The sequence below is a fragment of the Mercenaria mercenaria genome, chromosome 5 (assembly GCF_021730395.1).
Source record: "Mercenaria mercenaria strain notata chromosome 5, MADL_Memer_1, whole genome shotgun sequence".
Classification (NCBI taxonomy): domain Eukaryota; kingdom Metazoa; phylum Mollusca; class Bivalvia; order Venerida; family Veneridae; genus Mercenaria; species Mercenaria mercenaria.
The window spans coordinates 65,288,976-65,316,591 of record NC_069365.1 but is presented as its reverse complement, the minus strand read 5'-3'; the positions used below and the strand labels follow the sequence as shown (position 1 = coordinate 65,316,591).

General features: G+C 36.2%; 1 protein-coding gene across 1 annotated transcript; it reads right to left on the bottom strand.

Moving 5' to 3' along the window:
• Positions 1-21,025, bottom strand: LOC123557441 (heat shock 70 kDa protein 12A-like). The gene is made up of 6 exons (XM_045348895.2): positions 20,418-21,025; positions 16,732-16,895; positions 15,670-15,816; positions 6,693-6,926; positions 6,340-6,481; positions 1-2,782 (listed from the first exon to the last, which is right to left on the bottom strand). Exons 2-6 carry the CDS (start codon positions 16,885-16,887, stop codon positions 1,722-1,724), a joined length of 1,740 nt encoding a protein of 579 aa, XP_045204830.1. The 5' UTR covers positions 16,888-16,895; positions 20,418-21,025; the 3' UTR covers positions 1-1,721.
• Positions 21,026-27,616: the final 6,591 nt, after the last annotated feature.

Genomic DNA, 27,616 nt, shown 5'->3' with positions numbered 1-27,616 from the left:
ATTTATTTAGTTTATTTTCCTGTTATTATGATAATATATAATTGCGTTTTGTCCTAACAGAGATCGTGGCATTTACAATGCCATGTTACAACAGAGATGTGTTGTCATTTGGAATTATCATCAATTTAAACTCTGTTTGTTGTTTACAACAGAATTTTTTATGCACTTTAAAGATATAATTCTCTTGATATGACAAATTATTTTATTTTGTGATTAAATCTATCCTCAAAATACAAAATAACAGATTGTAATGATAATGAATTGCAAGTAAACAAAAATAAAGAACAGTTTTTAGCAAATGTTTTTGTCAATGCATATATTGTGAAATGCTGAATGCAAATGCATAATAAGAAGGTTTGATGAAACAAACACCTAGATTTTATATTAATACATGTTCTGTATAAGTATAATTAACATCATCAAAGAAATAATAATCTTGTCATCTACCTGACACTGTCAATGTTGACCAATCTTATTGCCATGACTTTGCATGTACTTGTAGGAAATGGCTGGTTATCGAACTAGACTTCGATTCTATAGAGTTTCTATAGAGACAGACACTTAAGATAGTGTCGTTCTAAGAAAAATGCTCTAGTTATTGACGGGGCTCTGATTTAATTCAACCACCCTCAAGCCGGTAAAGGGAGAAAACATAACGTGTTTCATTTTTTTTAAATGGACGTATAAAAGGCATCAGCATGTATGGATTTCCAATGAGTTTAACAAAATAAATTTATATTGCAATATCTAACACTAGATGATTGTTTTCATAATAAGCTTCCAAAGACCAAAAGATCTATGTACAATTTCATTTCTTATTAGGACTGTCAGACATTGATCCATTTCCAAGAACCAAGGCTGACATTGGAAAATCAAATTTAGAAAATACCTCCACTGAAAGTCTAACATGTATTAAGACCTCAGTGAACAAATGTAATCGTGAATGATCAGATGTTAATGTTTCAATGAAATTGATTAATTGACTAAACTCCGATTAACCACCTTTAAAGCGAGTTGGGATCAGGAGATTCGAAATACCTCGTAATATACTAAATAATAAATTCTGTAAAAATATCCTTTGGAGACACAGAACTCAAGTAAGTAAAATAATAGCAGCCTCATTCTGACAAATTTAACCAAATACAACGTTTCTTAGTATATTACTATCTCAAAAATCTATCAAGTTGAGTATTTCTTGCGCGTTTGCCCATCATGGGTTGTATAACATATACATTGTATTCTAATAACACATGTCTATTCAAATATTGGCTCAAGGTTCAATCAAGGTGCTATTCAGTGTACTTGTGTATGTCATTGAACATATTGTAACAAAATGCATATGCAGCTTTTCACCATTAAGCTGTGGAATAATTTATATGGAAAACATGTAGAATATCTTTGTTGTCTTTTGCACGACAAAAGAACTGTTATGTATGTTTTACTATAATGATATCTCAAAACCCATGTAAATTCACGAAATTAGTCCATAAATGTTCAGGTCTGTTTCTTCAGAACTACAAATATACCAGCTTTGGCTCATGAGAAAAGGTACGCTGAGTTGCAATTTGAACAAGTTATTGTCTTCGTTATCAAGTATGTCCATATGTGTTCAAGACATCATTTAAAACCCCTTTTTGATCGAATGTGCAAAATCACACATATGCCCTAGGCTAATAAGCTTTGTGCTTGCAAAAAGACTGGGAGCCTAAATGATTGTAAAATCATGTCCGCTCACTGTCCTCTTTAAGGCTGAAAGATTCTTGGTATACAGTTCTAAACGATTCATTAAATCCCTCAACAATTAGATAGTCACCAAGCAGTAGAAAGCGCACAAGAACTTTATCGTCATCGCCAACGGGTACTTTGAGTTTTCCAAGCAAGTAACATCCATCGTCCGTTGCATACTTTGCATGCAAGACTCTCGATTCGTACACCGGTACAGCAACAGTTTTTTGAAATTGTCTGTTCAGTGACAGTCTTATAGATCGACTGAAATCCCCTATGTTTATAGATTTTCCTGCTTTAACAAGCGGTGTGAAAACTGCAGAGCAATACTGTTTCTCCTTAGCAATAAAAAGTTTTTCATTCGGATGCTGGTTGTCACGGAAAGGAACCGCCATTCCGATTCCATAGGAAAAGCTTGGTTTGTGCAAAAGGGCCGATCCAGGATTATGACCCAACAGGACTCCACCTCTTAATACTGTCAGAGCCGCATCGTCTAAGGTTATCATATTTGAGTTCGGAAAATAAAATCGTGTAGCACCCGTTACAACAGGGGACTCTGAAAATCCTCCAACAAGAATGATGACGTCACACTGTTTTGTTTCCGGGTCCCGTGACAAATTCGTCAAGTACCCAACTGTGCTTTTTACAGCCGGACCAAAAATGTCCTTCATTACAGTTTTATCGAGTATCAGATACTCATCTTGCGACAAAACCCTTCCAACAAAATCCGTATCGTCAATCATATACTGGAGTGACTGCTTATACTTTGTGGTGTACATTTTAATCATGGAATTCGGCAGTTCCAGAGAAGTGCCTTGATCTGATTCTAGGGAAAATCTTCGTTTCCGTACTTCAAACTCGTATTGAAGTTCCAGAAAATCCACTTTATGCTTTTTTGAGTAAAGGTCCATGAACTCGTTCCCGAATAAGGATGATAAGAATTTCAGGAAGTCCGCATCTACACGTGTTCCACCGGAAGCGTTACCCACATTTTTTGAGAATTCCTTCACAGTGCCATCTTCCATAATATCTTGCACAGCTGTATCGATGCCGCTCCCTAAAATAAAATTGTACTCATCAGTTAACTACTGTGTACCATTTGAGACATCAACTCATAATATTAACATTGCAACGATGTTGAAAAAAAAAAAACAGAACATTCGACGCTGAGAAAGAAATCTGCTTAAAACTATAAATTTAAAGGTTAAAAAGAAGATATAAAGATGGAGATGGCAAAAACTTGGATCGATGTCACAATAGAGTTGAAAACTCAAAATTATTTACTGATTTCATTATCATACTTTTAACTTCCAATCAGGGTTGTTTCGTACATTCTGCTTACCAACACCATGGCTTCTACTTTTCAACATTGTAGTACTGTGTGCCAGACACAGACCCGGGAGACTGAGATAGAGACTCGGAAATACGTTCTTGACATTGACCAGGAAGATTGAGACAGAGACTCTGAACTACATGCTTGACACAAACCAGGAAGATTGCGACAGAGACTACGTTCTTGAGACCAGACGATTGGAAAAGAGACTCTGAACTACGTTTTTGACAAAGACCAGTAGAATTGGGACAAGAACTCTGAATTACATGCCTGACACAGCTCAGGAAGATTGCGACAGAAACTCTGAACTACGTGCCTTACACAGACCAGAAGGATTGGGACAGAGACTCTTAACTACGTGCCAGACAAAAACCATGAATATTGCGACAGAGACTCTGAACTAAGTTCTTGACACAGACCAGAAAAATTGGGACAAGGGCTCTGAATTAAGTGCCGGAGACATAGTTCAGGAAGACTGCGACAGAAACTCTGAACAACGTGCTTGACACAGACCAGAAGGGTTGGGAAAGAGACTTTAGCTACGTGCCTGACACAAACCATAATGATTGCGACAGAAACTCTGAACTACGTGCCTAACACAAACCATGATGATTGCGACAGACACCCTGAACTTCTTGCCTGATACAAACCATGAAGATTGCGACAGCCACTCCGAACAACGTTCTTGACACAGACCAGGAAGATTTGAACAGAGACACTGAATTACGTTCTTGACACAGACCAAAAGGTTTCGGACAGAGACTCTGAACTATGTGCCTGAAACAAACTATGAAAATTACGACAGAGGCTCTGAACTACGTTTTTGACACAGACCAGGAATATTGGAAAAGAGACTCTAAACTACGTTCTTGTCACAGACCGGAAGGATTTAGAACCACTCTGAACTATGTGCCTGACACAAACCATGAAGATTTGGATAGATACTCTGAACTACGTGCCTGACACAAGCCTTGATGATTGCGACAGACACTCTGAACTACGTGCCTGACACAAACCAGAAAGATCTGGACAGAGACTCAGAACTACGTGCCTGACACAAACCAGGAAGATTTGGACAGAGACTCTGATCTATGTGCCTTACACAAACCAGGAAGATTTGGTCAGAGAGTCTGAACTACGTGCCAGACACTTACCAGGAAGATTTCGACAGAGTCTTTGGACTACGGGCCTGACACAGACCATGTAAATTTGGAAAGAGACTCAACTGCGTGCCTGGCACAGAACAGGAGGATTGGGACAGAGACTCTGAACTACATGCTTGACGTAGACTAATAAGATAGCGACAGAGACTCTGGACTACGGGCCTGACACAGACCAGGAAGACTGCGACAGAGACTAGAAAACTTGTGGAGTAAATGTTACGCTTCAACATTGTATTCAAATTTAATATTCGTTGAGCAACTGAATATGTGTCTAAAGGAAATGAAAAATAGGGTGATGGTTTCAAATCGATCAAACTTGCTTACATTAACTTAAAACAAATTACGGAATATCAAAGGGACATACAGGACTAAATATATATAGGCCTACTAGAAAACTGACTAACTCAATGAGAAATGACATTTTGAATTTAGGTCATCGTAAAATTTCAAGGTGATCCACGCACAATTCGTAATGATACTGATAATATTTTGTGTAGGATAAAAGTAACAAAAGATGTCTTGTAAAGATAATCGTCACAATGCTTTGAGCACTTGTGACAGGCAAAATATCATTCTATGGTGACATTGAGGCTTACTACTGAGAAGAATATGCTCATCTATATATTCAAAATCATATGGCTTACTGCTTAATATTCTCAAAAGCTAAATTCACAATTATGTAGGGACTATGTATGAGGCTTACTGCTGGGCAGAATATACTGAACTCAATCAAACTGAGGATTACTGCTGGGCAGAATATACCCATCTCTTAAATTCACATTTATATGGGGACTTTGAGGCTTACTGCAGGGTGGTATATACACAGCTCAAGCATTCACAATCATACGGTGATATTGAGACTTACTGCAGGGAGGTATATACTCACCTTCTAAATTCACAATCATATGGCAACATTGAAGCTTACTGCAGGGAGGTATATACTCACCTTCTAAATTCAAAATCATGTGGCAACATTGAAGCTTACTGCAGTGAAGTATATACTCACCTCCTAAATTCACAATCATGTGGCAACATTGAAGCTTACTGCAGGGAGATATATACTCACCTTCTAAATTCAAAATCATGTGGCAACATTGAAGCTTACTGCAGGGAGGTATATACTCACCTCCTAAATTCACAATCATGTGGCAACATTGAAGCTTACTGCAGGGAGGTATATACTCACCTCCTAAATTCACAATCATGTGGCAACATTGAAGCTTACTGCAGGGAGATATATACTCACCTTCTAAATTCACAACCATATGGCAACATTGAAGCTTACTGCAGGGAGATAAGCTTACTGCAGGGAGATATATACTCACCTTCTAAATTCAAAATCATGTGGCAACACTGAAGCTTACTGCAAGGAGGTATATACTCACCTTCTAATTTCACAACCATATGGCAACATTGAAGCTTACTGCAGGGAGATATATACTCACCTTCTAAATTCAAAATCATGTGGCAACATTGAAGCTTACTGCAGGGAGGTATATACTCACCTTCTAAATTCCCAATCATATAGCAACATTGAAGCTTACTGCAGGGAGATATATACTCACCTTCTAAATTCAAAATCATATGGCAACATTGAAGCTTACTGCAGGGAGATATATACTCACCTTCTAAATTCAAAATCATGTGGCAACATTGAAGCTTACTGCAGGGAGATAAGCTTACTGCAGGGAGATATATACTCACCTTCTAAATTCAAAATCATGTGGCAACATTGAAGCTTACTGCAGGGAGATATATACTCACCTCCTAAATTCAAAATCAATAGGCAACATTGAAGCTTACTGCAGGGAGATATATACTCACCTCCTAAATTCACAATCATGTGGCAACATTGAAGCTTACCTTAATTACTGCAGGGAGGTATATACTCACCTCCTAAATTCAAAAGCATGTGGCAACATTGAAGCTTATTGCAGGCAGATATATGCTCACCTTCTAAATTCAAAATCATAAGACGACGCTGATGCATACCCAGAGCGGTATATATTCACCTCATAAATTCACACTGAAGCTAACTCCAGGGAGGTATAGACTCACCTTCTAAGTTTACATTCATAGGGCTACATTGAGGATTACTGCAAAATGGTAAATGCTCACCTCCTAAATTCACAATCATATGGCGACTTTGAGGCTTCTGAACGTAGAAAGGACTTTCACTATTTGGTCTCAAGGGAATTAATTGACAGTATCTTCTTGTAGCCTCACTCTCGGTATAGATGAAACACGGATTCAAGCCTGCCTGTGTAAATGTTAAACAGTGTTCAATGTAACCTAAAACCATTTGGCATTTTCCATTTACTCTTTGTTTGAAAATCTTAAAATGCGTAACAATGACTTTTTTTAAATTCGCTCTTACAATGATCCTCCGTTTTTTTTTTTGAAGTCAAAACAACATTTAGAAAGAAAAATATCGTTAACCGATTCTTGGAACAGACGAAGAAATTTGATACCTTTTTGGCAGCAGACTTCATACAATCCCTAGAGGCATTGTCCCATTTTGTTGGCACAGTGATCACATAGCGCAATGTATATTTAGCTAACATTTCTGATGTTCCATATCTAGCACTGTCTTCTAAACTAGAAAAGCAGTGAACTTTCAGGAATTTCAATACGACAGTGAACAACGATATTCCGTTAATGGACTTCCCGCCTTCTTCTAATATCACAGTGTCTTTCCGAAATTGCTGAAAATAAAAAAAACTGATCAGGCTTTTGCTAAAGACACATATCAGTCGGGCAGCCGGCAAAATTAATTGTATTTAAAAGTTGAGGAAATGGTATTTTTTCATTTGTAAATCAAACATGTAACAATACAATATTCCTGACTACATCATAAAGTAGCACTACGCACATAATGATATAAGATATTTGCATGATACAAACATGTAGCAACATATTAATATAACAAAAATGTCATAATATATGTTAGAAGCCAACATATACGCACATAACATAAAAGTTTTTACAACATGTGAAGTAATTGGTACATTATATAATAAAAACGCAAATGATAAAAGAGTTTCATGACTACAAACTACAATTTTCTAACACGAGTGTTAAATCAATTGTTAAAATTCTAGATATTAATAAAGTCACAAGTCTTGATAAAGTGATATTCTTTTCTCAAAGAAATTCGCGAAAACCTGGTATATGTATTGTAGGCCGAGGTTTCAAATATTTATGATTCTGTTATGTTGATATTCTATTCTGCAAACAGAGGTTTAGTGCTGTAGCAGACGTTCACAATAGCGGTAATGATTTATTGACAAACATCTTTTATGAATGGGACAACCAACCTAAAAGCAATAATAATGATTTTTTTCCTTGTTTATAAACAAGTGAGCTAGTTACGGGAGTGGGACAAAGGTCTACATAAAAACATGTACCCTGTAGTTTACTGTCAGTATTGCTTGTTGCTACTAGTATTTCTACATGTAACTGGAACAGAAATGGACGACAAAGCGGGTGTTTGTTATTTGTGCAAATCACACGTAAGCACAAACTACATATAGGAGGCACAATCTACACAGAGACACAAACTACATGGAGGCACAAGCTACATACAAGAGGCACAATCTACACGGAGACACAAACTAAATGAAGGCACAAACTATAAAAATTCTCCATGGAAGTGTCAAGTTACTGGTATACCGCAATTTTTAAGTACTCACACCGACCAGTACCTTAGTTATCACTCACACCACCCTCTCCATCAAAAACTAGGTGTCATACGTACACTAATGAAGAGATGTTTTACAACTGTGACGGAGGAGAAAGAAAGATCGGATGAGGAAAAACATAACAGAACAGCACTAGGAAACTGTGACAGTCCTAAATGGACATTTGATAATTTAATAAAAGTGAAGCGTTCACTACAAAACAAGAGAGTCGATAAGAAAAAGAAACAAAAGAAGAAGGACGATTCAGACACTAAATCGCGTAGACTCGTGGTCCTCCCATACGTACAAGGGGTTTCCGAGACAATAGAGAGAACATACCGGAAACACAAAGTTTCAACGGCAATGAAGCCACACAAGGCTATAAGACCCGAAAAATAAAACAAAAGATAGTGAAAAATGTGGTGGTGTACAAAATAAAATCTAAAAATTGTGATGAGGTATACATCGGTGAGACTGGGAGAAAGTTTGAGACCAGATTGAAGGAACATATGAGAGATACGCAACAACACGAAATATCCAATTTTACAAGATCAGAAAGGAAGAATTCACTGGCTCAGTACAATAAAAGTGCAATTACAGATCATGTGACTCAGAAAAATCACGTCATAAACTGGGAGGGGGCAAGGACAGTGGATACGGAGAGTGACACACGGACTCGACAAGTGGAAGAGGCAATATATATCAAGCGCCAATATTAGACTATGAACTGTGACGAGGGGGCGTAAAGCTTGCAAGCGTCTACGATTCCATTTGTTTTCGCCGCTCGCCCGTGCAGTGGCGGAAAAAGTCGAAGATGACCGGAAGTCAGTGCTCGTGATGAAAGACAGAGAACCGTCCGAAACAGTCAGCAGGTAAAAACCTAAATTAGTTGTGAATAAAGAACTTTCATACCACAAACTATAAAGAAATGCAGGCACAAACTCCATATAGGAGACACACATTACATGGAGGCACAAACTATAAAGAAATACAAACTACATGGAGGCACAAACTATGAAGAAATGCAAACTGCACGGAGACACACACTACGTGGAGGCACAAATTATAAAGAAATACAAACTACATGGAGGCACAAACTATGAAGAAATGCAACTGCAGGGAGACACACACTGCATGGAGGCATAAACTATAAAGCAATACAAACTACATGGAGGCACAAACTCCAAGGCGGCACAAACTCTAAAGAGACAAAAACTACAAAGAGGCACAAACTACAAAAAGGCACAGGCTACAAGGAAGTCCACTCTAAACAGAGGAACGAACTACACGGAGTCACAAACCATAAGAAGACAAAAGGTACAAGGTTGTACTAACTACACGAAAGCAGGAAATACAAGGAGGCATAAACTTCACTTAAGCACCAACTCAACCGAGACACAAGCTATTGGGAGTCGCAAACTATAAGAAGGCACTACTACGGGTAGTCACAAACTACAAGGAGACACAAACTAAAAGGAGTTACAAGTTACATAAAGGCATAAACTAAAAGGTGGTACAAAAGATAAAAGGTAAGGGTAGATTTTCCGGAAGCACAGAGCACCCCATACACAGCCATAGAGCCATGCATCCGAAGTAGGCCCACAACAATAAGATGCTGTAACGGAAAAATATTGTAGACGGATTCATCCGCAAAGCCAACGAGTATATTTTAATTATATGCAAGATACAGAAAAAAATGGGAGAGATAAGGGGTAGATAAAAGGGTCGGGTGTTGGGGGAAGGTGGAGCAAGGATGAATATTCAAAAGGGAAAGTCACATTACAAACTTCATGGAGGCACAAATTTAAAGGTGGTACAATCTTCACGGAGGCACAAACTTAAAGGTGGTACAAACTTCACGGAGGCACAAACTACAGGGAGTCATAAAGCTGGCATAAACTATAATAAATGTGAATATAGGCACTGGCTGTATACCATAATTTGTCAAAACAAGGATATACTTATAACATAAATCACAAGTACAGACACATTAATAGAAATCGATTGTAGATGTCATATGGTAATGAGCCTCTTGTGATCTTTCATTTCAAATACATTAGTTTAATGACCTATCCACATGACACCTCTGTAAAACATGTTACAGGTAATGTCATTAAAATTGAATACATTTTAACCTAATTTGTTATGCATCATAACATTTTATTTATTTTCCACGCGTTTCAGTTTGTTTCTGTGCCTACTGATATAAGGTCAATATTTAACTTTAAAATTAGAATACCTCTCTTTGAAGTAATGAGCGTAACTTTGTCATTGTAACTTGAAAGTAGTGATAAGTAATAAGTTGCATAATGCCTTGGAACTCGAAAGTCGCTTTGCAAATGTTCCTTGTAACACCCGCGTCACTTTGCAAATGTTCCTTGTAACACCCGCTTCACTTTGCAAATGTGTCGTGTAATATGAGCGTCGATTTACAATATGCCGTGTAACACGAACGTCGAATTGCAAGGTGCTGTGTAATACGATCGTCATTATGCAATGTTTCTTTTAAAACGAACGTCACTTTACAATGTGCCGTGTAACACGAGCGTTGCCGTGTAACACAAGCTTCACTTTGCAGTGTGCCGTATGACACGAGCGTTGTCGAATAACACGAACGTCACTTTGCAATGTGCCTTGTAGCCCGAACGAGCGTCACCTAGAAATGATACTTGTAACGCGAGTGTAACTATGCAATGTTACTAGTATTGCGAGCGTAATTATGCAATGTTACTCATTACGTAAGTGTAACTGTGCAATGTTACTTTTAACACAAGCGTAACTATGCAATGTTACTTGTAACGCGAGCGTTACTGTTACGGTCCAGTGGATAATGGGTCACTAACTTATTAGTAAAACAGCCCTTCTTTAGAATCCGCCTTACTTGACCAGCGCTCCTTTCACACAATGCTGTGGTAACGTGCAATAAATCCTAAGGTAAGTACGGAGTACGGTATTGTACACCATGTATGCTAGGGTATACACCAGATAAGGTAACGCAACACTGTTCTGTATGCTAGGGTATACACCAGATAAGATAACGCAACACTGTTCTGTATGCTAGGGTATACACCAGATAAGATAACGCAACACTGTTCTGTATGCTAGGGTATACACCAGATAAGGTAACGCAACAGTGTTCTGTATGCTAGGGTATACACCAGATAAGATAACGCAACACTGTTCTGTATGCTAGGGTATACACCAGATAAGATAACACAACACTGTTCTTTATGCTAGGGTATACACCAGATAAGATAACACAACACTGTTCTGTATGCTAAGGTAAATACGGTAGATATACACCAGATAGGGAGGATAACAAAACACTGTTCTGTATGGTAGGGTATACACCAGATAAGATAACGCAACACTGCTCTGTATGCTAAGGTATTTTACATGTAAATGGTATTGAGTAAGGAACACATAGATGAATAAATAAAGTCGGCTTTCAAATTAATGAACGTTTAATAACACTGGCTGTTTAATTATGTGGTGCTCTACAAAGTCTTTAATTCATTTAAATGGCGCTTGATTTTAAATCACCTTCAAGGTCTCCGATTGTTAATGGAATACGAAATATACATAGTACATTCAAGGTCTCTGCATGCTAATGAAGTATGAAATATACACAGTACATTCAAGGTCTCCGTATGCTAATGAAATACGAAATATACACAGTACATTCAAGGTCTCCGTATGATTATGACACGAAATAAACACACTACATTCAAGTTGAAATACGAAATATGCACAGTACAAGGCGCGTAAATTCCTCTCGCAGTGGCAATGGGTACCAGGCTCAGATTTACAAGTATTAAGTCACGCAAATTCAAACAGTCCTTTAGATGTACAATGTTCTCTTAAATCAAAATGCTACAAAAGTCTGTAAAACTGACTTAGAAAATGTTAAATACTAAATTATACTAAGTTCCTGGGCACTACAGTAGATTTTTAACATATCTACAGAAAGAACCATGAAATAATCAGGTAAATGTTAACATATTTACATGATAAGTGTCAAGATAGACTAACGGGTTTTATAAAAACCAAAGGTGTGTTTTACATTTCTATGCAATGTTACTTGAAACGAGAGCGTTACTATGCCATGGCATCCATTACATAAGCGTAGCTGTGCAATGTTACTTGTTTCATTAGGATCTTATTTCCATGATTCTTGTTACACGAGCGTCACTTTACAATGTTACTGGTAACACGAGTGTAACTTTACATTGACTGTTCTTTGTTAACCGAGTGTTGACTTGCTATGGTACTTCTAACACAAGCGTTTCTTTTACTTGTCATACAAGCGTTGTTTTGCCATGTTACTTGTTTCACGAGCTTTACCTTGTCACGTTACTTGTAACACGAGCGTCATATGACCTAGTTACTCATTACTTAAGCCTTACTCTGCCATGTTAATTGTTTCACAAACTTCACTTCGAAATGCTACTTGTTACACAAGCTTAACTTTGCTATGTTTCTTTGTACACAACAGACTCTTAGCCATATTGCTTGTCACTTAACGTGGCCATGATCCGAGCTACACGAGCGTTACTTTGCCATGTTACGTGCTCGTCTTTGTAATGTTCTTATTTAAACGAGCATCATTGTAACATAAGCGTTACTTTGCCGTGTTAAGAGCCCGTCTTTATTATGTTCTTATATTATATAATCGAGCGTCATTACCCATTTTACATGTAAAACAAACGCCATTTTGTCATGTTCATTTTTACATGAGCGTTACACAAGCGTCATTTTGTCATGATCCTTTTACATGAGCATTACACAAACGCCATATTGTCACAATACTTACATAAATTTTACTCTTGTTACTTGTGACAAGAACTTTACTGTGTCAACTATTGTCTTAAAATGTTCTTAAAACGAAAAATAAAAAAAAAACGACCACAAGATGTTCTCAAAACAGAAATCAGCCTTAAGATGATCATACAGCAGGATGAAGTCTTAAGACATTAGAAAAGTGAAAAACTTTCACAAAATTCTGTATGAACATAAAGTCAAAAACGCTCGTATCTTATTTTTAAAGTAGAAAACTGTAGCCAATTTAGGAAAGTTGTCATATGTTCTTGAAACTGGAAATAGACACACAAAAATTATTTCAAAGATAAAACGGCTATAGCATTTTTCTCAAAGCAAAACAAGACGGCCAAGGTGGCCCTAGGTCGCTCACCTAAGTAACACACCGTAACAGTGTAAACATGATTTACCTAGTGATTTCATAGAGACGAATATTCTGGCCAATTTTCATTAAGATTGGACCAAATATCGTGGCCTCTTAAGTGTAAACAAGCATCTTCTTTGATTTGATCTAGTGACTTAGTTTTTGACCCCACATGACCCAGATTCGTACTTGTCCAAAATTTTATGAAAACAAATATTCTGACAAAGTTTCGGGAAGATTGAATCACAACTGTGGCCTCTAGAGTGTTCACAAGCTTTTTCTTTGATTTAACCGGGTTACCTAGTTTTTGACCTTACATGACCCAGATTCGAACTTGACCTAGAGATCATCAAGACAAACATTCTGACCAATCTTCATAAAGATTGAGTCACAATATTGTGGCCTCTAGAGTGTTCACAAGCTTTTCCTTTGATTGACCGGGTGACCTAGTTTTCGACCCTATGTGACCCAGATCTGAACTTGACCTAGAATTCATCAAGACAAACATTCTGACTAATTCTTATGAGTTTCAAACTTAAATTCTTAATAAATTGTGGTCTCTAGAGTGTTAACAAGATTTTCCTTTGATCTAGCCTAGTAACCTAGTTTTCACCTAACATAATCCAGTTTCGAATCTGACCTAGAGATTATCAAGACAAACATTCTGACCAAGCTTCATAAAGATTGAGTTACAACTATGGCCTCTAGAGTGTTCACAAGCTTTTCCTTTAATTTGATCGGGTGACCTAGTTTTTGACCCCAGATGACCCAGATTCGAACTTGACCTAGAGATCATCAAGACAAAGATTCTGACTAATTCTCGTGACCAATTGTCTAATTTGATTTAGAAATCACCAAAACAAACATTCTGATTAAGTTTCATAAATATTGAGTTAAAACTGCGGCCTCTAGAGTGTTAACAAGCCTTTCCTTTGATTTGACCGGGTGACCTAGTGTTTGACCCCAGATGACCCAGATTCGAACTGGACCTAAAGATTATCCAGACAAACATTCTGACTAAAACTCATAAAGATTGAGTCACAACCGTAGCCTCTAGAATGTTCACAAGCTGTTCCATTGATTTGACCGGGTAACCTAGTTTTTGATTCCACATGACTCAGATTTAAATTTGACCTATACTAGAGATCATCCAGACAAACATTCTAACCAAGCTTCATAAAGATTGAGTCACAACTGTGGTCTCTAGAGTGTTTACACAAGCTTTTCCTATGATCTAACCTACTGACCTAGTTTTTGATCCCACATAACCCAGTTTCAAACCTGACCTAGAGATCACCAAGACAAACATTCTGACCAAGTTTCATAAAGACTGGGTCACAACTGTGGCCTCTCTAGGGTGTTCACAAGGCAAATGTTGACGGACGACGCACGACGCACGCCAACAGACGCCGGACAATGACCGGTCACAATACCTCACTTTGAGGACTTTGTGCTCAGGTTAGCTAAAAAAAAGGATATAAATTCTTCTTAAAGCAGAAAACGGCCGCAGCATATTCTTAAAACGGTCACAAATTCTTCTTAAAGGTGGTCAATCACATTTAAACAACATTTAATGACATTTTTTTACTTTTTGTATATTCTGGTAGAGAATTATTTAAGGAACAAAAAGACCGATTACATAGAGTTAGATTCTTATTTGAAATGTATATTTTATTATTTTTATAAAATTTTGTAATTACTCCCCTTTAATATGAAAGTATATAAAAAGCTGGGTATTTCATTTATTTCGATACAATGTCTAGTTTTACATTTGCATTTGACAGACATATCAACTATTGAACAATCTGAACCAAAATGCAAGTTTAAAAGCTGTGTGTAGCTTCTGAATTCATTTATTTCCAATCTATCTTGGTTGCGCAACCAAGACAGACAAAGGGAGGTAATAATAATTTTTCAAAATTGCGTTTCTAATGAATTCCATCTAAATACATAATTTTTAATGCAAAAATTTTACAAATATATTACAATATGTCTAATATTTATACATTTCCTTAGGCAAAGTATGTTTATCAAATTTATACTTATGATAAAATAACTCTATCTTGGTTGGGCAACCAGGATAGGAAAATGAAATTTTAAAAATACCTCCAGTGAAAATCTAATTTGTATTAAGTGTTAAGAGAACATAAATGAGTGTAAATGATCAGATGCTAAAGTTTCGAACAAATCCGTTACATGGCCAAAATCTGATTATTCACCTTTAAAGCAGAAAAATGGTCACAACTTCTTCTTAAAGCAGAAAACGGTGATCAGATTTTCTTTAAGCAAAAACGGCTGTTAAGAAAACGGTCATCAGATATTTTCAAAACAGAAAAACTTTGGACGGTGGTCAGCTATTCTGTTTGAGCTAAATGTTTTGTGTTGACATGTCCTAATTAAAGTTACTCAATTCTACAGAATAGTGGAAATAGAAATCTTGAAGTATGATCATACAACAAGAAAGTTTTCTTCCAAAATGCATATATTTGATATACATTTGATATTCAAGAACACTCGTTCACAACTTCAGTCCCATACAAACCTTACATGTTCAATGAGTCAAGATATAATTTAATGAATTATTACCTTTGTTTTGAGATCGGCCTTGAAGCGTTTGAAATAGAACCACATATCTTGTTGTTTGGCATCCTGTAATTGTGTGTATTTACGCTCTGCCTCGTAACCAAAGCTGTGTATTGTTTTATCCTGTTGTAGTAATGCTATGCTTGGTGTCTGCAAACAACAGAAATTCAGTATGCATCTTTTTCTATAAAAGGAGCTAATCGCCGACTATTATATTTGTGTACTGACACATTTGCGTGTAGCTTTTTAGATACGCCCAGTAGCTACCCTCTATTAAGAGACTAACCCACACATTTTAAGCGAAAAAAATTCTCTCAAAAATCCATGTAAAGTAAGTACTTTGAAAGTGACTACTGGTACAAACTTAAGATTTTTGACATGACATTTTTGCAAGATATTCTTATAAATAACCAAATATATATTGTGCAGAAGGTAGTAAGCCGTTGCAACGCTTTTGAAATAATGCAGACAGTTTACATTCTCCTTGCATTTTTAAGAATAAATAACTTTTTTCACCCATTAAATTTTCTTTCAGTGTCATGAATACATTCTATGCTGAACTTGGTGGAAATAAGCATGTTGAAAATTTTCAACAAAAACTGTGGGCGAGTAGCTTTAAAACGTTATAAAAATGAGAAAAATACGACTTAATACGTTTTCTTCATTTTAATAATGACTCGGATTGTACAGACTAACGAGTTTCTTAAAACGTCTGCTATATACACATTTTTACCAAATAACTGTCACAATGGTTTCAGTTTTGTGTGCAAGGGGCAAAATTATGACAAGACTCCGGAATTAAATTGCAGGTCCGGTGATTGTGCTATACGACCAGTCTATAGGCTACTCAACACATGGGCTAAGAACAATTTGAAAATAAAACTGTGAAAATTAATTCTTGATGACATGTAATAAAATACATGCTGAATGGTTTGAATGTCAACAGTCCAAACTAATGACTCTCGGTCTTCTTTCAATAGGCATATCATTACAGGATGTGTATGCCTGGATCCGGTAGTAGCTCTTATTTAGCAAAAAACTGGTTTATAATGGATGATCAATTACCTTAAACGTGTGTAGATTTGCATGTCCAGACATCCATTCCTCATTGTGATGTATATTGAGCATCTGTTGATCATACTCGTGTCTTGTTGAGTAGGCGTATCCAGAGTATGTAGACCCTATGTCTAAACACACGACCAGTTCCATAGCACCCGTCATCCAAATCTCTGAAAACAACACATACAATAAACGTACGTTTTAGACATATAAATACGCTGCTTATTCCTTGGTGCCCTAGAAACACCTTCAAAAAGCATTAACAAGGTCTACAAACTGGTTCGTACAGTTTGAAATACAGAATTAACTTTTACCAAAATACGTTACTGCAGTTTGAGTCTCCTGTCGTAACGACATTTTTCTTTAATTTCCTGCTTAATCGCGAGAAAACGATTTTAATGAGGGAATTTTTGGGACACAAAATTTCAAAATATTTAAGTTTGATATATAAAATATTTATGGTATCTTAGTTATTATATACAATTATAACATTAGAATTGATTTATAACAATCTGAGGAAAAAAAACTTTTTCTTTGGCTTTAAATTTACATATGACATTTCCTCTGAAAAAAGAAAAAATCTTTTCAGTGAATTAGAGATACATTGTACTTTTTTTACTTCAATTTTGTATTATCACCCTGGAGACATTCAGAATGAGTTGTTTTTATCATGTGAATTGTACAATAACCGAGGAATCAAACAGTAGATAGTCTTCTGTTTGAGGCAGGAGCGGTGAGGCAGGAGCGGGGATACCTGCTCATTATCGTATGCGTAATTTAAGATAGTCCCTGGTCAGGTTCCACATGTGCAGTTTTCACTATTCTTACGTAAAAAAATAATAATTCTTAAACCTTGAATATAAATATTTGCTGATTTTTGTATTGTTTTTCTGTCTGTTCCGTTTTAAAATTCGCGGTATCATGCATTCAAATCATGCGCTATATTTCCATTTAATCGGTATACACAAGATATCAAATGTTTGACATTGAAAAACGACAAAAATAAAAATAGAAAGTATCGCTTAACATACCGTGGCCTTGAGCCCTTCTTTGGGTCTAAAAAACACAAGAGTTTTCTGTATTGATTAAAAAAAACATACTACGAATTACTACAAATGTACTTTTTTTCATATCAGAGCTAAAACCATACAGTTTTGTTATGCCAAAAGGGAAATTGAACAGGCTTTCTAAAGTGCTATTCGGGTACTTCTGAATCCAGTCCAACAGTCGATCTATTATTATATCTAAAGAGGCATTACTGAGTCCGGTCAGAAAGTCAATTTACTCCAGACATTTTAGATTTTGTCGGTGAAATTTCTAGTTTGTATGGTTCGTGTATACAATGAAACCTGAATGAACGCAAAACCTGAAAATGTGCCTACTATTTATGATCTTTAGCATTTTTATTATTTTATCACATTATGACACAAATACAAAGGAAACACATTAGATATTATCTTTAGCCCACGTGTATAAATGTGTCGTCTGCCTGTGTTTACATGACAGACCATCCTGTTTCCGTGATCAATCTATTATTAATACCTAGTAGTGATTGTTCAATAGAAACTCAAATATTTCTACTGGTTACAATTGTAGGTCAAACATGAGACAGACACAGAAGTCAATCTCTGTTAGGAACATCGATCACTCACTTCCGGTATGTATGGAGTCAAAAGTCCAAGCATAAAATTCCAACGATAAAGGTTAAATAATATCAAATATCACCAGTCCAGTTTCACAAATGTTCAGAACAAGTATAAAATTTAATATGTATGGTTTACGTCCCGACTTGATCTATTTCTAAAGAATTTTCATTCAGATAGCTTGGCAAGAGGTGCGAGGAGTGGGGTTTCCGGCGTGGTCTGTTAGAAACAATCTACCTAAACGATAGTTAAAATATATTAAAGGAATCAGCGTGGGCAAGCATATTGATTAAATATCTGTAACTGCAGAATATAATTCCACCACAATCCCCAGTCTGAATACGGATTAACCTTTCTGCTATATGTAATTAGGATTGTATATATAAACGTTTGATAGAAAAATATAAAAAAAAAAACAAAAACAATATGAATACATTGAACGGTAACTTTATAGTGGTTACCTGTACGAAATTTTACAACTGTAAAAGACCTGTATTTTTGTTAAAAAAAACAGTCATGCTTATTCCAAATTTACACCTGTAGTTTTTATATAACAATATTGATTTTACAGCTGTAGATTTCAATTTACAGCTGTCAAACGACTGTAAAACAGTTCGAAATATGCAAATGAGCTACACCTGTAAAAAAAGTTACAGCTGTAAAAATGAAAAAAGTTACAGCTGTAAAAATGCCCAAAAGTTACAGCTGTAGAAATATTATAGGTATTGAAAAAGAGGGCATTATTTTAAGGGACGAAAGTAGAAGTGCAAAAAGTTTTAGGATGAATTGCAATTCTCTAGATAAGGTAGCAATTACTATGAAAATGGTAAAATAAATGATCTAGTACGTAAAGTATATGTGGTATGATTACAGTATAGCTGGCAACAGCAAAATTCAAGAGTAGGATACAAAGTAGAAAATATGCAGATCTTGTTTATAAAACTTTCTTTGTCAGTCATGAAAACATATGACAATCTTGTAATTATTTCTTTTAAACTTATCGGCTTCCAGTATAGAGTAAATAATTAATGTATGTACTTATACATGTCCTTTTACAACTATAATAGATAATAAAACATCTGCACTTACTCTATACCGCTTTAAATTCCAAAATTTTACAAGATGTGATGTCTGTGTGAATTTCAGTTATATCCCGCCAAAATGCATTAAAGATGGCTGACAATACTCATGTTTCCCTCCAAAAATGTTACAGCTGTAAGTTTGAGACATGACCATTTTACAGCTGTAACTTTCAACGGTAAATATTTTACAGCTGTAAATTGAGACCTTCATATTTTACACCTGAAAATTTTAACTGTATTTCTGATCAGTTTTCTTTTTTCAGGTCTTTTACAGTTGTAATTTCAAAATACAGGTCTTTTACAGACGTTTTACAGCTGTAAAACAGGTCCTTTTTTCGTACAGGTATCTTACTTTGATCTCATTTTCTTGTAGGTGGCTTTATAGATGACTTCATTTAATTTACACACTCTAATAGCTACAAATTCTTTAGAAAACAAAACTCTACTGAATAGCCAAGCGCAATCTAAGACTTTATTAAGCCTGGTAAGTTGTCTTGAAATGAAAAACAAGTTATCAGTGAGTATATGCGCAAGATATGTGATGTACAACTGATTTGTCATTGACTCCCCCCACCCCCGCAACAATGCCGGTACGACAGTTTTAAGGCGCAGTAGCTTGATGATACTGACCCCGTTGAAAATAGACACTATATGTCCTTTTTCAACGTTCAGAATTGACCCCGTCAACATTTCAACATTAAAATATGATCAGACGTTAAGAACTGACCCCATTAAACGCTCTCAATATCTTTACACGTAAAGAAATATCATTCGGATATTAGCTCCTCAACTTGATCCAACTTTGATCAAATTGTAAAAGAATGATATACAGGCACTGCTTTCTATTACGTTACTTTAATAATCACTTTCATTACAAATACATGCATACATACATACACAAACAAAACAATATACAATATTTTCTTCTTATAATTATGATCTAAAATATCTAAACAAAATAACTAACCGCTTTTAGAATCAAGTCCTCAAAATCAAAATGTTTCCTCACGTGCTTTGTGTCATCTGCCGCTGGTCGATTCACGTATGTAAAATACTGTACTTGGAATGGCGTCAGAAAAACAGACTGGAATAATTGATTCTCTTTTATAATCACTGACAATAACCATATACACAATAAAGCCCTTTATAGATTCCAGACTACAGAATGACACTCTTCGCTTGAAATTTGAAGTAAGTGGCATCTGATATCGACTCTGTTGAAATAACGTTTTGCCTACGGTTGGTTATGTTTACAGATTAAATGGAAACAGAATTGGAAAAATCAAATCAAACAAATGTTCTTTTTTCGATAAATGGAACTTTAAGCTAGTGTTTACGGACTTCTAAAAAGGTCATATATTCCTAGTTATTCCATAAATATGTACCTTCGGAACAAATGTTTCAGAAAATATGTAAAATTATATCGGTCTTATTTCAATTTTAAGACTATTAAACTATTACTTGCCAAACTATTCGACTCAGTTAGCGCTTTTATTGACAGTCACCTATGGCAACGCATGAGTTTACATAACAAAATTCTCGCATGCTCTGTGTCTATGAAATTTAATACAAAGAATCATTTTTTAATATTTGATGCGTGCAGATATATGGTACACATGTGTACTCAGTAGCATAAAATCAGCCATAAACACTAGCAATATATACTTTACCCTGCGGCACTAGTAATACAGAAAAAAAACATATTTCGTTGCCTAACGGCTTATTTTTTTAAACAAGCAGGTTTCCCATCCATTTTCTAGGTGTACGTGTACGCGTCAGTGGTGTATCTCTAGTCATAAGATGTCGCGCACGTTATTAAATAATTAATCAATACGAAAAAAAAAAGTTCATATAAGATAAATAATAATTTTCAACATACCCATTGTATGTATTAAAACATCTTTAGTTGAATTAAAAAATATTTTCAAATACACAAATGCTTTAAACTACTGTTTTATTGTAACTTTCAGTTTATAAAATTGGACAAAATGACAACCCCAGACGCTTATTGAAACCGCCTCATTGAAACCGCCTCAGACGTTTACTGAAACCGCTTCAGATGCTCACTAAAATTGCTTCAGGCGCTCACTGAAACCGCTTTAGACGCTCACTGAAACCGCTTTAGACGCTCACTAAAATTGCCTCAGGCGCTCACTGAAACCGCTTTAGATGCTCACTAAAACCTCACGCGCTCACTGAAACCGCTTCAGACGCTCACTGAAACCGCTTTAGACGCTCACTAAAATTGCCTCAGGCGCTCACTGAAACCGCTTTAGACGCTCACTAAAACCGCATTAGACGCTCACTAAAATTGCTTCAGACGCTCCCTGAAACCGCTTTAGATGCTCACTAAAAACTCACGCGCTCACTGTAACCGCCTCAGGTGCTCACTGAAACTATTTCAGTTGCTAACTGAAACCGCCTGAGACGCTCACTGAAACCATCTCTAATTAAACCGCTTCAGTCAGGCTCTGTCTGAAACCGCCTCAGATGCTCACTAAAACCGCCTCAGGCGCTCACTGAAACCGCCTCAGACGCACACTGAAACCGCCTCAGACGCTCACCGAAACTGCCACAGGCGCTTACAGAAACTGTCATTGGCGCACACCGAAACGGCCCCAGGCGTTCACTGTAACTTCCTCAGACGCTCACCGAAACTGCCACAGGCGCTCACTGAAAGGCGCACTCGTGCAAGTGTGAGATAGTGAACTTTCTATTGTTCACAGCTGAAAAATATTATACTACTTGCAGATCTGAAACTTTGTTCTGTGACAGCCTTTTCTGGTTTTGATATGATTATGTAATTACAAATTATCTCTCACAAGAAATTAGTTCTGCGGCCAAAATTATCTTTGAATGCAAGATAGCTGTGAAATTTCCTTGAACGCGAAGAAGGCTAGTATTTTTATTCTCACGACGAAAAAAAGAGCCGTATCATGACAAAACCTGTGTTAGTGACAAAAATTAAAATAAAAATTATTGATGAAGAATATTCTATTACAATGTTTTAACGCAACAGACTAGTTTCTAGTTTCTACATGAACACAAGAAAAACAATGCTTTCCCAGTATTATGCTATGGTTACTTCACGTGACAAATACAGATTTTCTCATGGAATGGCCCATTTTTAGGATCTTTATAGGTGGACAGGAAATGAGAAGTTCTAAATTTTAGGAGTTAAAATTTACCAAGTTAAAAATATATAGCATTAATGTTTGTCTGTAACATTGCACTTTAGTGTGGAAAAATTGATTTTTCACCTTAATTGCTATTAATCTTACACTGACACTGAATCCGCCGGCAAGGCGAGAAAATTTCTATCAAAGGAACTATAACAGATCGATATGGTAATAACATCCATAGCTAACAACCTATAATGCAAGTAATGTAAAATGAATCTTTAAGAAACTGCCTCAGTCATACCTTTTATAATAAATGCTCCAAATTATACAATTTGTATGGTTTGTGTTACAAACCGAGTAACGGTAGGTATACTCTTACATACTTCGATATAACCATGACCGTCATGATTATAAGGATCTTACATGCCTGCCTGTGTAAGACGGGGTTTTCCCTACCCGAGGGACAGTGTGGAATGGAAAACCGAGCGTTAGCGAGGTTTTTTATCCATGCTGTCCCGAGGGTAGGGAAAACAGCTGTCTTACACAGGCAGACATGTTAGATCATTTTTCTTGCCTATCATGTTCAAAATAGATCGTTGAGACAAATAGGTTTTTGGTATTTCCTGACATTATTTATAAAGTTTATGACGTCACAATGGTACCAGTACTATGTGACGTCACCTTAGTGCACGCTATTTTAGACAAGGTTTTTCCCTAGGGAAAGACATGAATATCTATCCCCGGCGCGTGCTTGGATAAATGTATACTTTCCCCGATAGGTAGGCAAGAAAAAAGTTTCACTATGATAGTTACGATCCATGTTACACTGAAGCATGATTATCAAGTGTAATGTTATGTTGAAGTATTATCATCATGAGCAAGGTTTTATTTATATATGTTCAAGGTTATACTGAAGTATGAAAATTATGATCAAGGTGATATTAAGGCATCATAGTCATGATCATGGTTATATTGAACTACGAGAATCTAGAACAGTGTTATCTCAAGGTCATTGTGATCGTGACCTCCGAGCCGGACAGATAACGAACTGTTTCAAAGTAGAGGGGTATATTGTGTCCGTCGGTCTGTCCGTCGGTTGATTTCCGACGAATAACTAGCGGATGATTGGTCTCACAATTGTCAAACTTGTAGGCTGATTGCAGGTAGTCAGTTTTGCAGTAGCGGTTTTGGAGAATAATTATGAAGTTTTTCGTATAATTATAAAAAAAGAAAAAGTTTTTCTTATATAAAAAGAAAGTGCGGGGCCAGTTTTGACCCCAGGTGCATGATTTGAATAAGACTGGTAAAGGACCTCTACCAAATATCTAAGTTCTGAGTTGGCGGTTTGGGCAAAGAAGAGTGTTAAAGATTTTCCTTTTGGTTGTCATGGCAACCAAAATTCTGCATGGAATGGAATTCTTCGAAAACAGATGGGAGAGAACCATCCAAAGAATACACAAGCCAAGTTTCATCAACTTCCCGCAACTTGTATCAGTGAAGATATCGCTAGAAAACAAGTATGAACCATGTCCGATGCGTGATCAAAATAGCCCATCACGAGCACTTCGTGCTCCGTATATATAGAATCTGGTTCCGTGCCTCTAGGATTGACTAAGAGTCCGACACTCGTTTTTCAGGTAGTGTAGCTTAATTAAATCTTCAATTCTGTTGCAAATGAAAAGTGGGACAAGTTTTAAAACATTCACCAAAAACTATTTCTGCAGCGGGGATGTGCAGCGTATTATACTTCAGCCAAAATTATCGATTTTTCATCGACTTAAAATTAATCGGCAAGAGACACTTTTATAATTATATGAATAATCAATGAATCGGCACGAGGCAGCTTTACATATGGTGCCGATGGTTTTACATACATACAATCACTTAAATTGGCACGAGGCTGTTTTACATATACATAATTAACTGATCGGCACGAGACTGTTTCACATATGTAAAATCAATTAATCAGCACGGGATTGTTTTACATAATTATTTTGTATAATCAATTAATCGGGTTGTGCAGAAGGAATTGTTTGTGGAATTTTCCCTTGCATCTCGTATGATCAGCGAACGCACGAACCGATCTTTTAATCTGAAGTAATTCCCTAAATATTATTACAAAACCAAAGAAGATTTGAATAATGTGTCCCCATGCTATAGGAGTCCGACTGAAAATTATTCAGTGTTCCTCCGTTATTTGCGTTTCTTAATATTACTTTCATTTTTGATCAACATATAAAAACGATCTGGACTAATTTCTTCGCGCAAACCCTTTCTTGAAAGTATGAAATATCAAACGATGAAATAAATAATTTCCTTTTAAACATGCTCTAGCATCGATGCCCCATAAAAGCGGGGTGGGGGGGGGGGGGGGGGGGAAACATTCAAATACCAAATTTGGTAACAAAAACCTTAACATGCGGAGACGGAGTTTTTTGGCAAAAAACATTTATGTTATTGTACAAAAATGAAAAACAATCTTAAATGAATGTTAACAATTTTATAAATGATACATTATTCACCATTGCAATTTTAAAGAGTCGATTTTTGAGGTGTAGTTCACATTTTCTACTTGTTTCTCGTCGTCTGCTCCTGTTCAAATTGAGTGTGGTATGCATGTTTAATTAAGATGATAATATCCGTTAATGATGCCGAATTCATGCAAAAACAGACGTAAACTGATTAATGAATAATAATAACATTCTTACATATTTGGGTTTGTTTTTTGGGCACATTAATCAAAGTAAAAAATATTCGACACGCATATACATATTACCCGCATTTAATTGTGAACATTAATGCATTGGCATTAATATAATGCTCGAACGGTACCATAAGCATGTCTGCGAAATATACGTTTTTTTTCGCTTATCGTCAAGTTTTAGGTGTATAATGAATAAATCTTATTTGATATTTCATTTGCAAACAAATTACAGATGTAAATCACCACAATATCTGGTGAAAGGGGGGCTCGTACTCCTATACAATCCCGTACAGGCTCGTCTTGGATCTGTACCCGTAGATGCTTCCAATATCTTAAGCATGACATACTCACGGCTCAGCTGATGATTTAAAATCAAATTCCTGACAATGACGAAGGAAAGAAACGCTTTTATTATATTAAACTCGCTTATCGGGTTACAAAGACCGATCCCTGATCCGCCGATAGCGGAAGTTACAAGAAAGAAAATCGCCTATCAGCTGATTGTTTACCATTACAAGAACATTTTTGTACCGATTTTCCAATAAAAACGAACCGGACATGTTGCAGGTCCTGTATGTAATCGATATTTGCTGTCTTCATGATGTTCGTCGTAACTATTGACGCTCCCTTTCATGGGACCTCAGCAGTATCACATCATATTTGTTAAAACAATATGTTTTGCTGTTTGATGACCAATTCAAAACTATGATTTAGAAAATAAAACAATCAAGTGACAAGCGTTTGATTGTTTAGAGAGATGTATTACAACACTCTTTAATGAATATTTTATGCAACAGATGATAAATGAAAACTCTGGCAAATAAAATCTTGTCTATTATTCATGCATTTTTCTAAAACAAAATACTTATAACATTAAAAATATTAATATCAATTCTGTTGTTTTATTTATGATTATTAATGCTCTGGGACTTGTTTTATTATACTTTTCATATGATTCTGGAGTACGATATTCCTGCGAGTTATGACCTCACTTATCATATCAGTTTGTCATATTCTATTTTGCATTTTCCTATTGATCTGTGCGTTTATGTGACACATTGCTATGCAATTAAACAATATTTTTGTTTATTCATTTATAAGATCATTTGAAGCGTAGCAACAGGGGGAATGGTAGGCTGGATGTCCGCTATCCATGGTCAAAGTTCCTAAAACAGTTTACAGTTCTAGTACTTGTGTCATTTTTAGCTCATCTGATTTTTGAAGAAGAAAAAATGATGAGTTATTGTCATCACTTGATCGGCGTTGGCGTTGGCTGGTTAAGATTAATGTTTAGGTCAGCTTTTCTCCTAAACTATCAAAGCTATTGCTTTAAAACTTGCAACACTTGTTCACCATCATAAGCTGACCCTGTACAACAAGAAACATAACTCCATCCTGCTTTTTGTAAGAATTATGGCCCCTTTTTGACTTAGAAAATCAGATTTCTTGGTTAAGTTTTGTGTTTAGGTCAACTTTTCTCCTTAACGGTCAAAGCTGTAGTTTTAAAACTCAGAGCAGTTATTCACCATTAAAAGCGGACTCTGCACAACAAGTACCGTAACTCTGCATTGCTTTTTGCAAGAATTATGGCCCCTTTTGGACTTAGAAAATCATGAGGACAATATTTCTCTTATACAGAGACAAAAAAAATCAGATGAGCGTCTGCACCCGCAAGGCGGTGCTCTAGTTAGCTCAACTGTCACGTAGTGACAAGATGAGCTTCGTCCGTCCACAATGTCTTGTGAACATGATAGAGACCACATTTTGCGATTGACTTCAATCAAACTTGCACACAACTTGTATTAGCATAATATCTCTGTTCCTTTCGAAATGTGGCCAGATCCCATCATTGGTTCCAGAGTTATGGCCCCTTAAAGGGCCAAAATTTGCTATTTTGGCTTGTGAACACGACAGAGACCACATTTTTCAGTCGATTTTAATCGAACTTGCAAACAACTTGTATTGGCATATCTCGGTTCCTTTTGAACACTGGTCAATTCCCATCATGGGTTCCACAGTAAAGGCCTCTCAAAGGGGCAAAATTTGCTATATTGGATTTTGCAGCCATACAGAGACTTCATTTATGGTGTGATTTGATACAAACTTGCAGTGACATTTTACATTTGATTTTAATCACACTTACAAATTAAGTCACAATAAGATCTCTGTTCCTTTTGAAAACCGGCTAGGTTCCATTATGGGTTCTAGAGTAACTGCCCTTGAAAGGGGCAAAATTTTCTATTTTGGCCCTTTCAGCCATATAGAGGTTTCATTTATGCCTTGATTTGATACACACTTGCACAGAATGTTTATCTTCATGATCTCTAGGCCAAGTTCAAA

Coding starts and splice junctions, on each gene's coding strand:
- LOC123557441 (XM_045348895.2), bottom strand. CDS start 16,887: ATGACGGGTGCTATGGAACTGGTCGTGTGTTTAGACATAGGGTCTACA. Junction 15,817..16,731: donor CAAATCTACACACGTTTAAG/GTAATTGATCAT, acceptor TGTTGTTTGCAG/ACACCAAGCATAGCATTACT. Junction 6,482..6,692: donor TGAAGTCTGCTGCCAAAAAG/GTATCAAATTTC, acceptor ACATTTACACAG/GCAGGCTTGAATCCGTGTTT.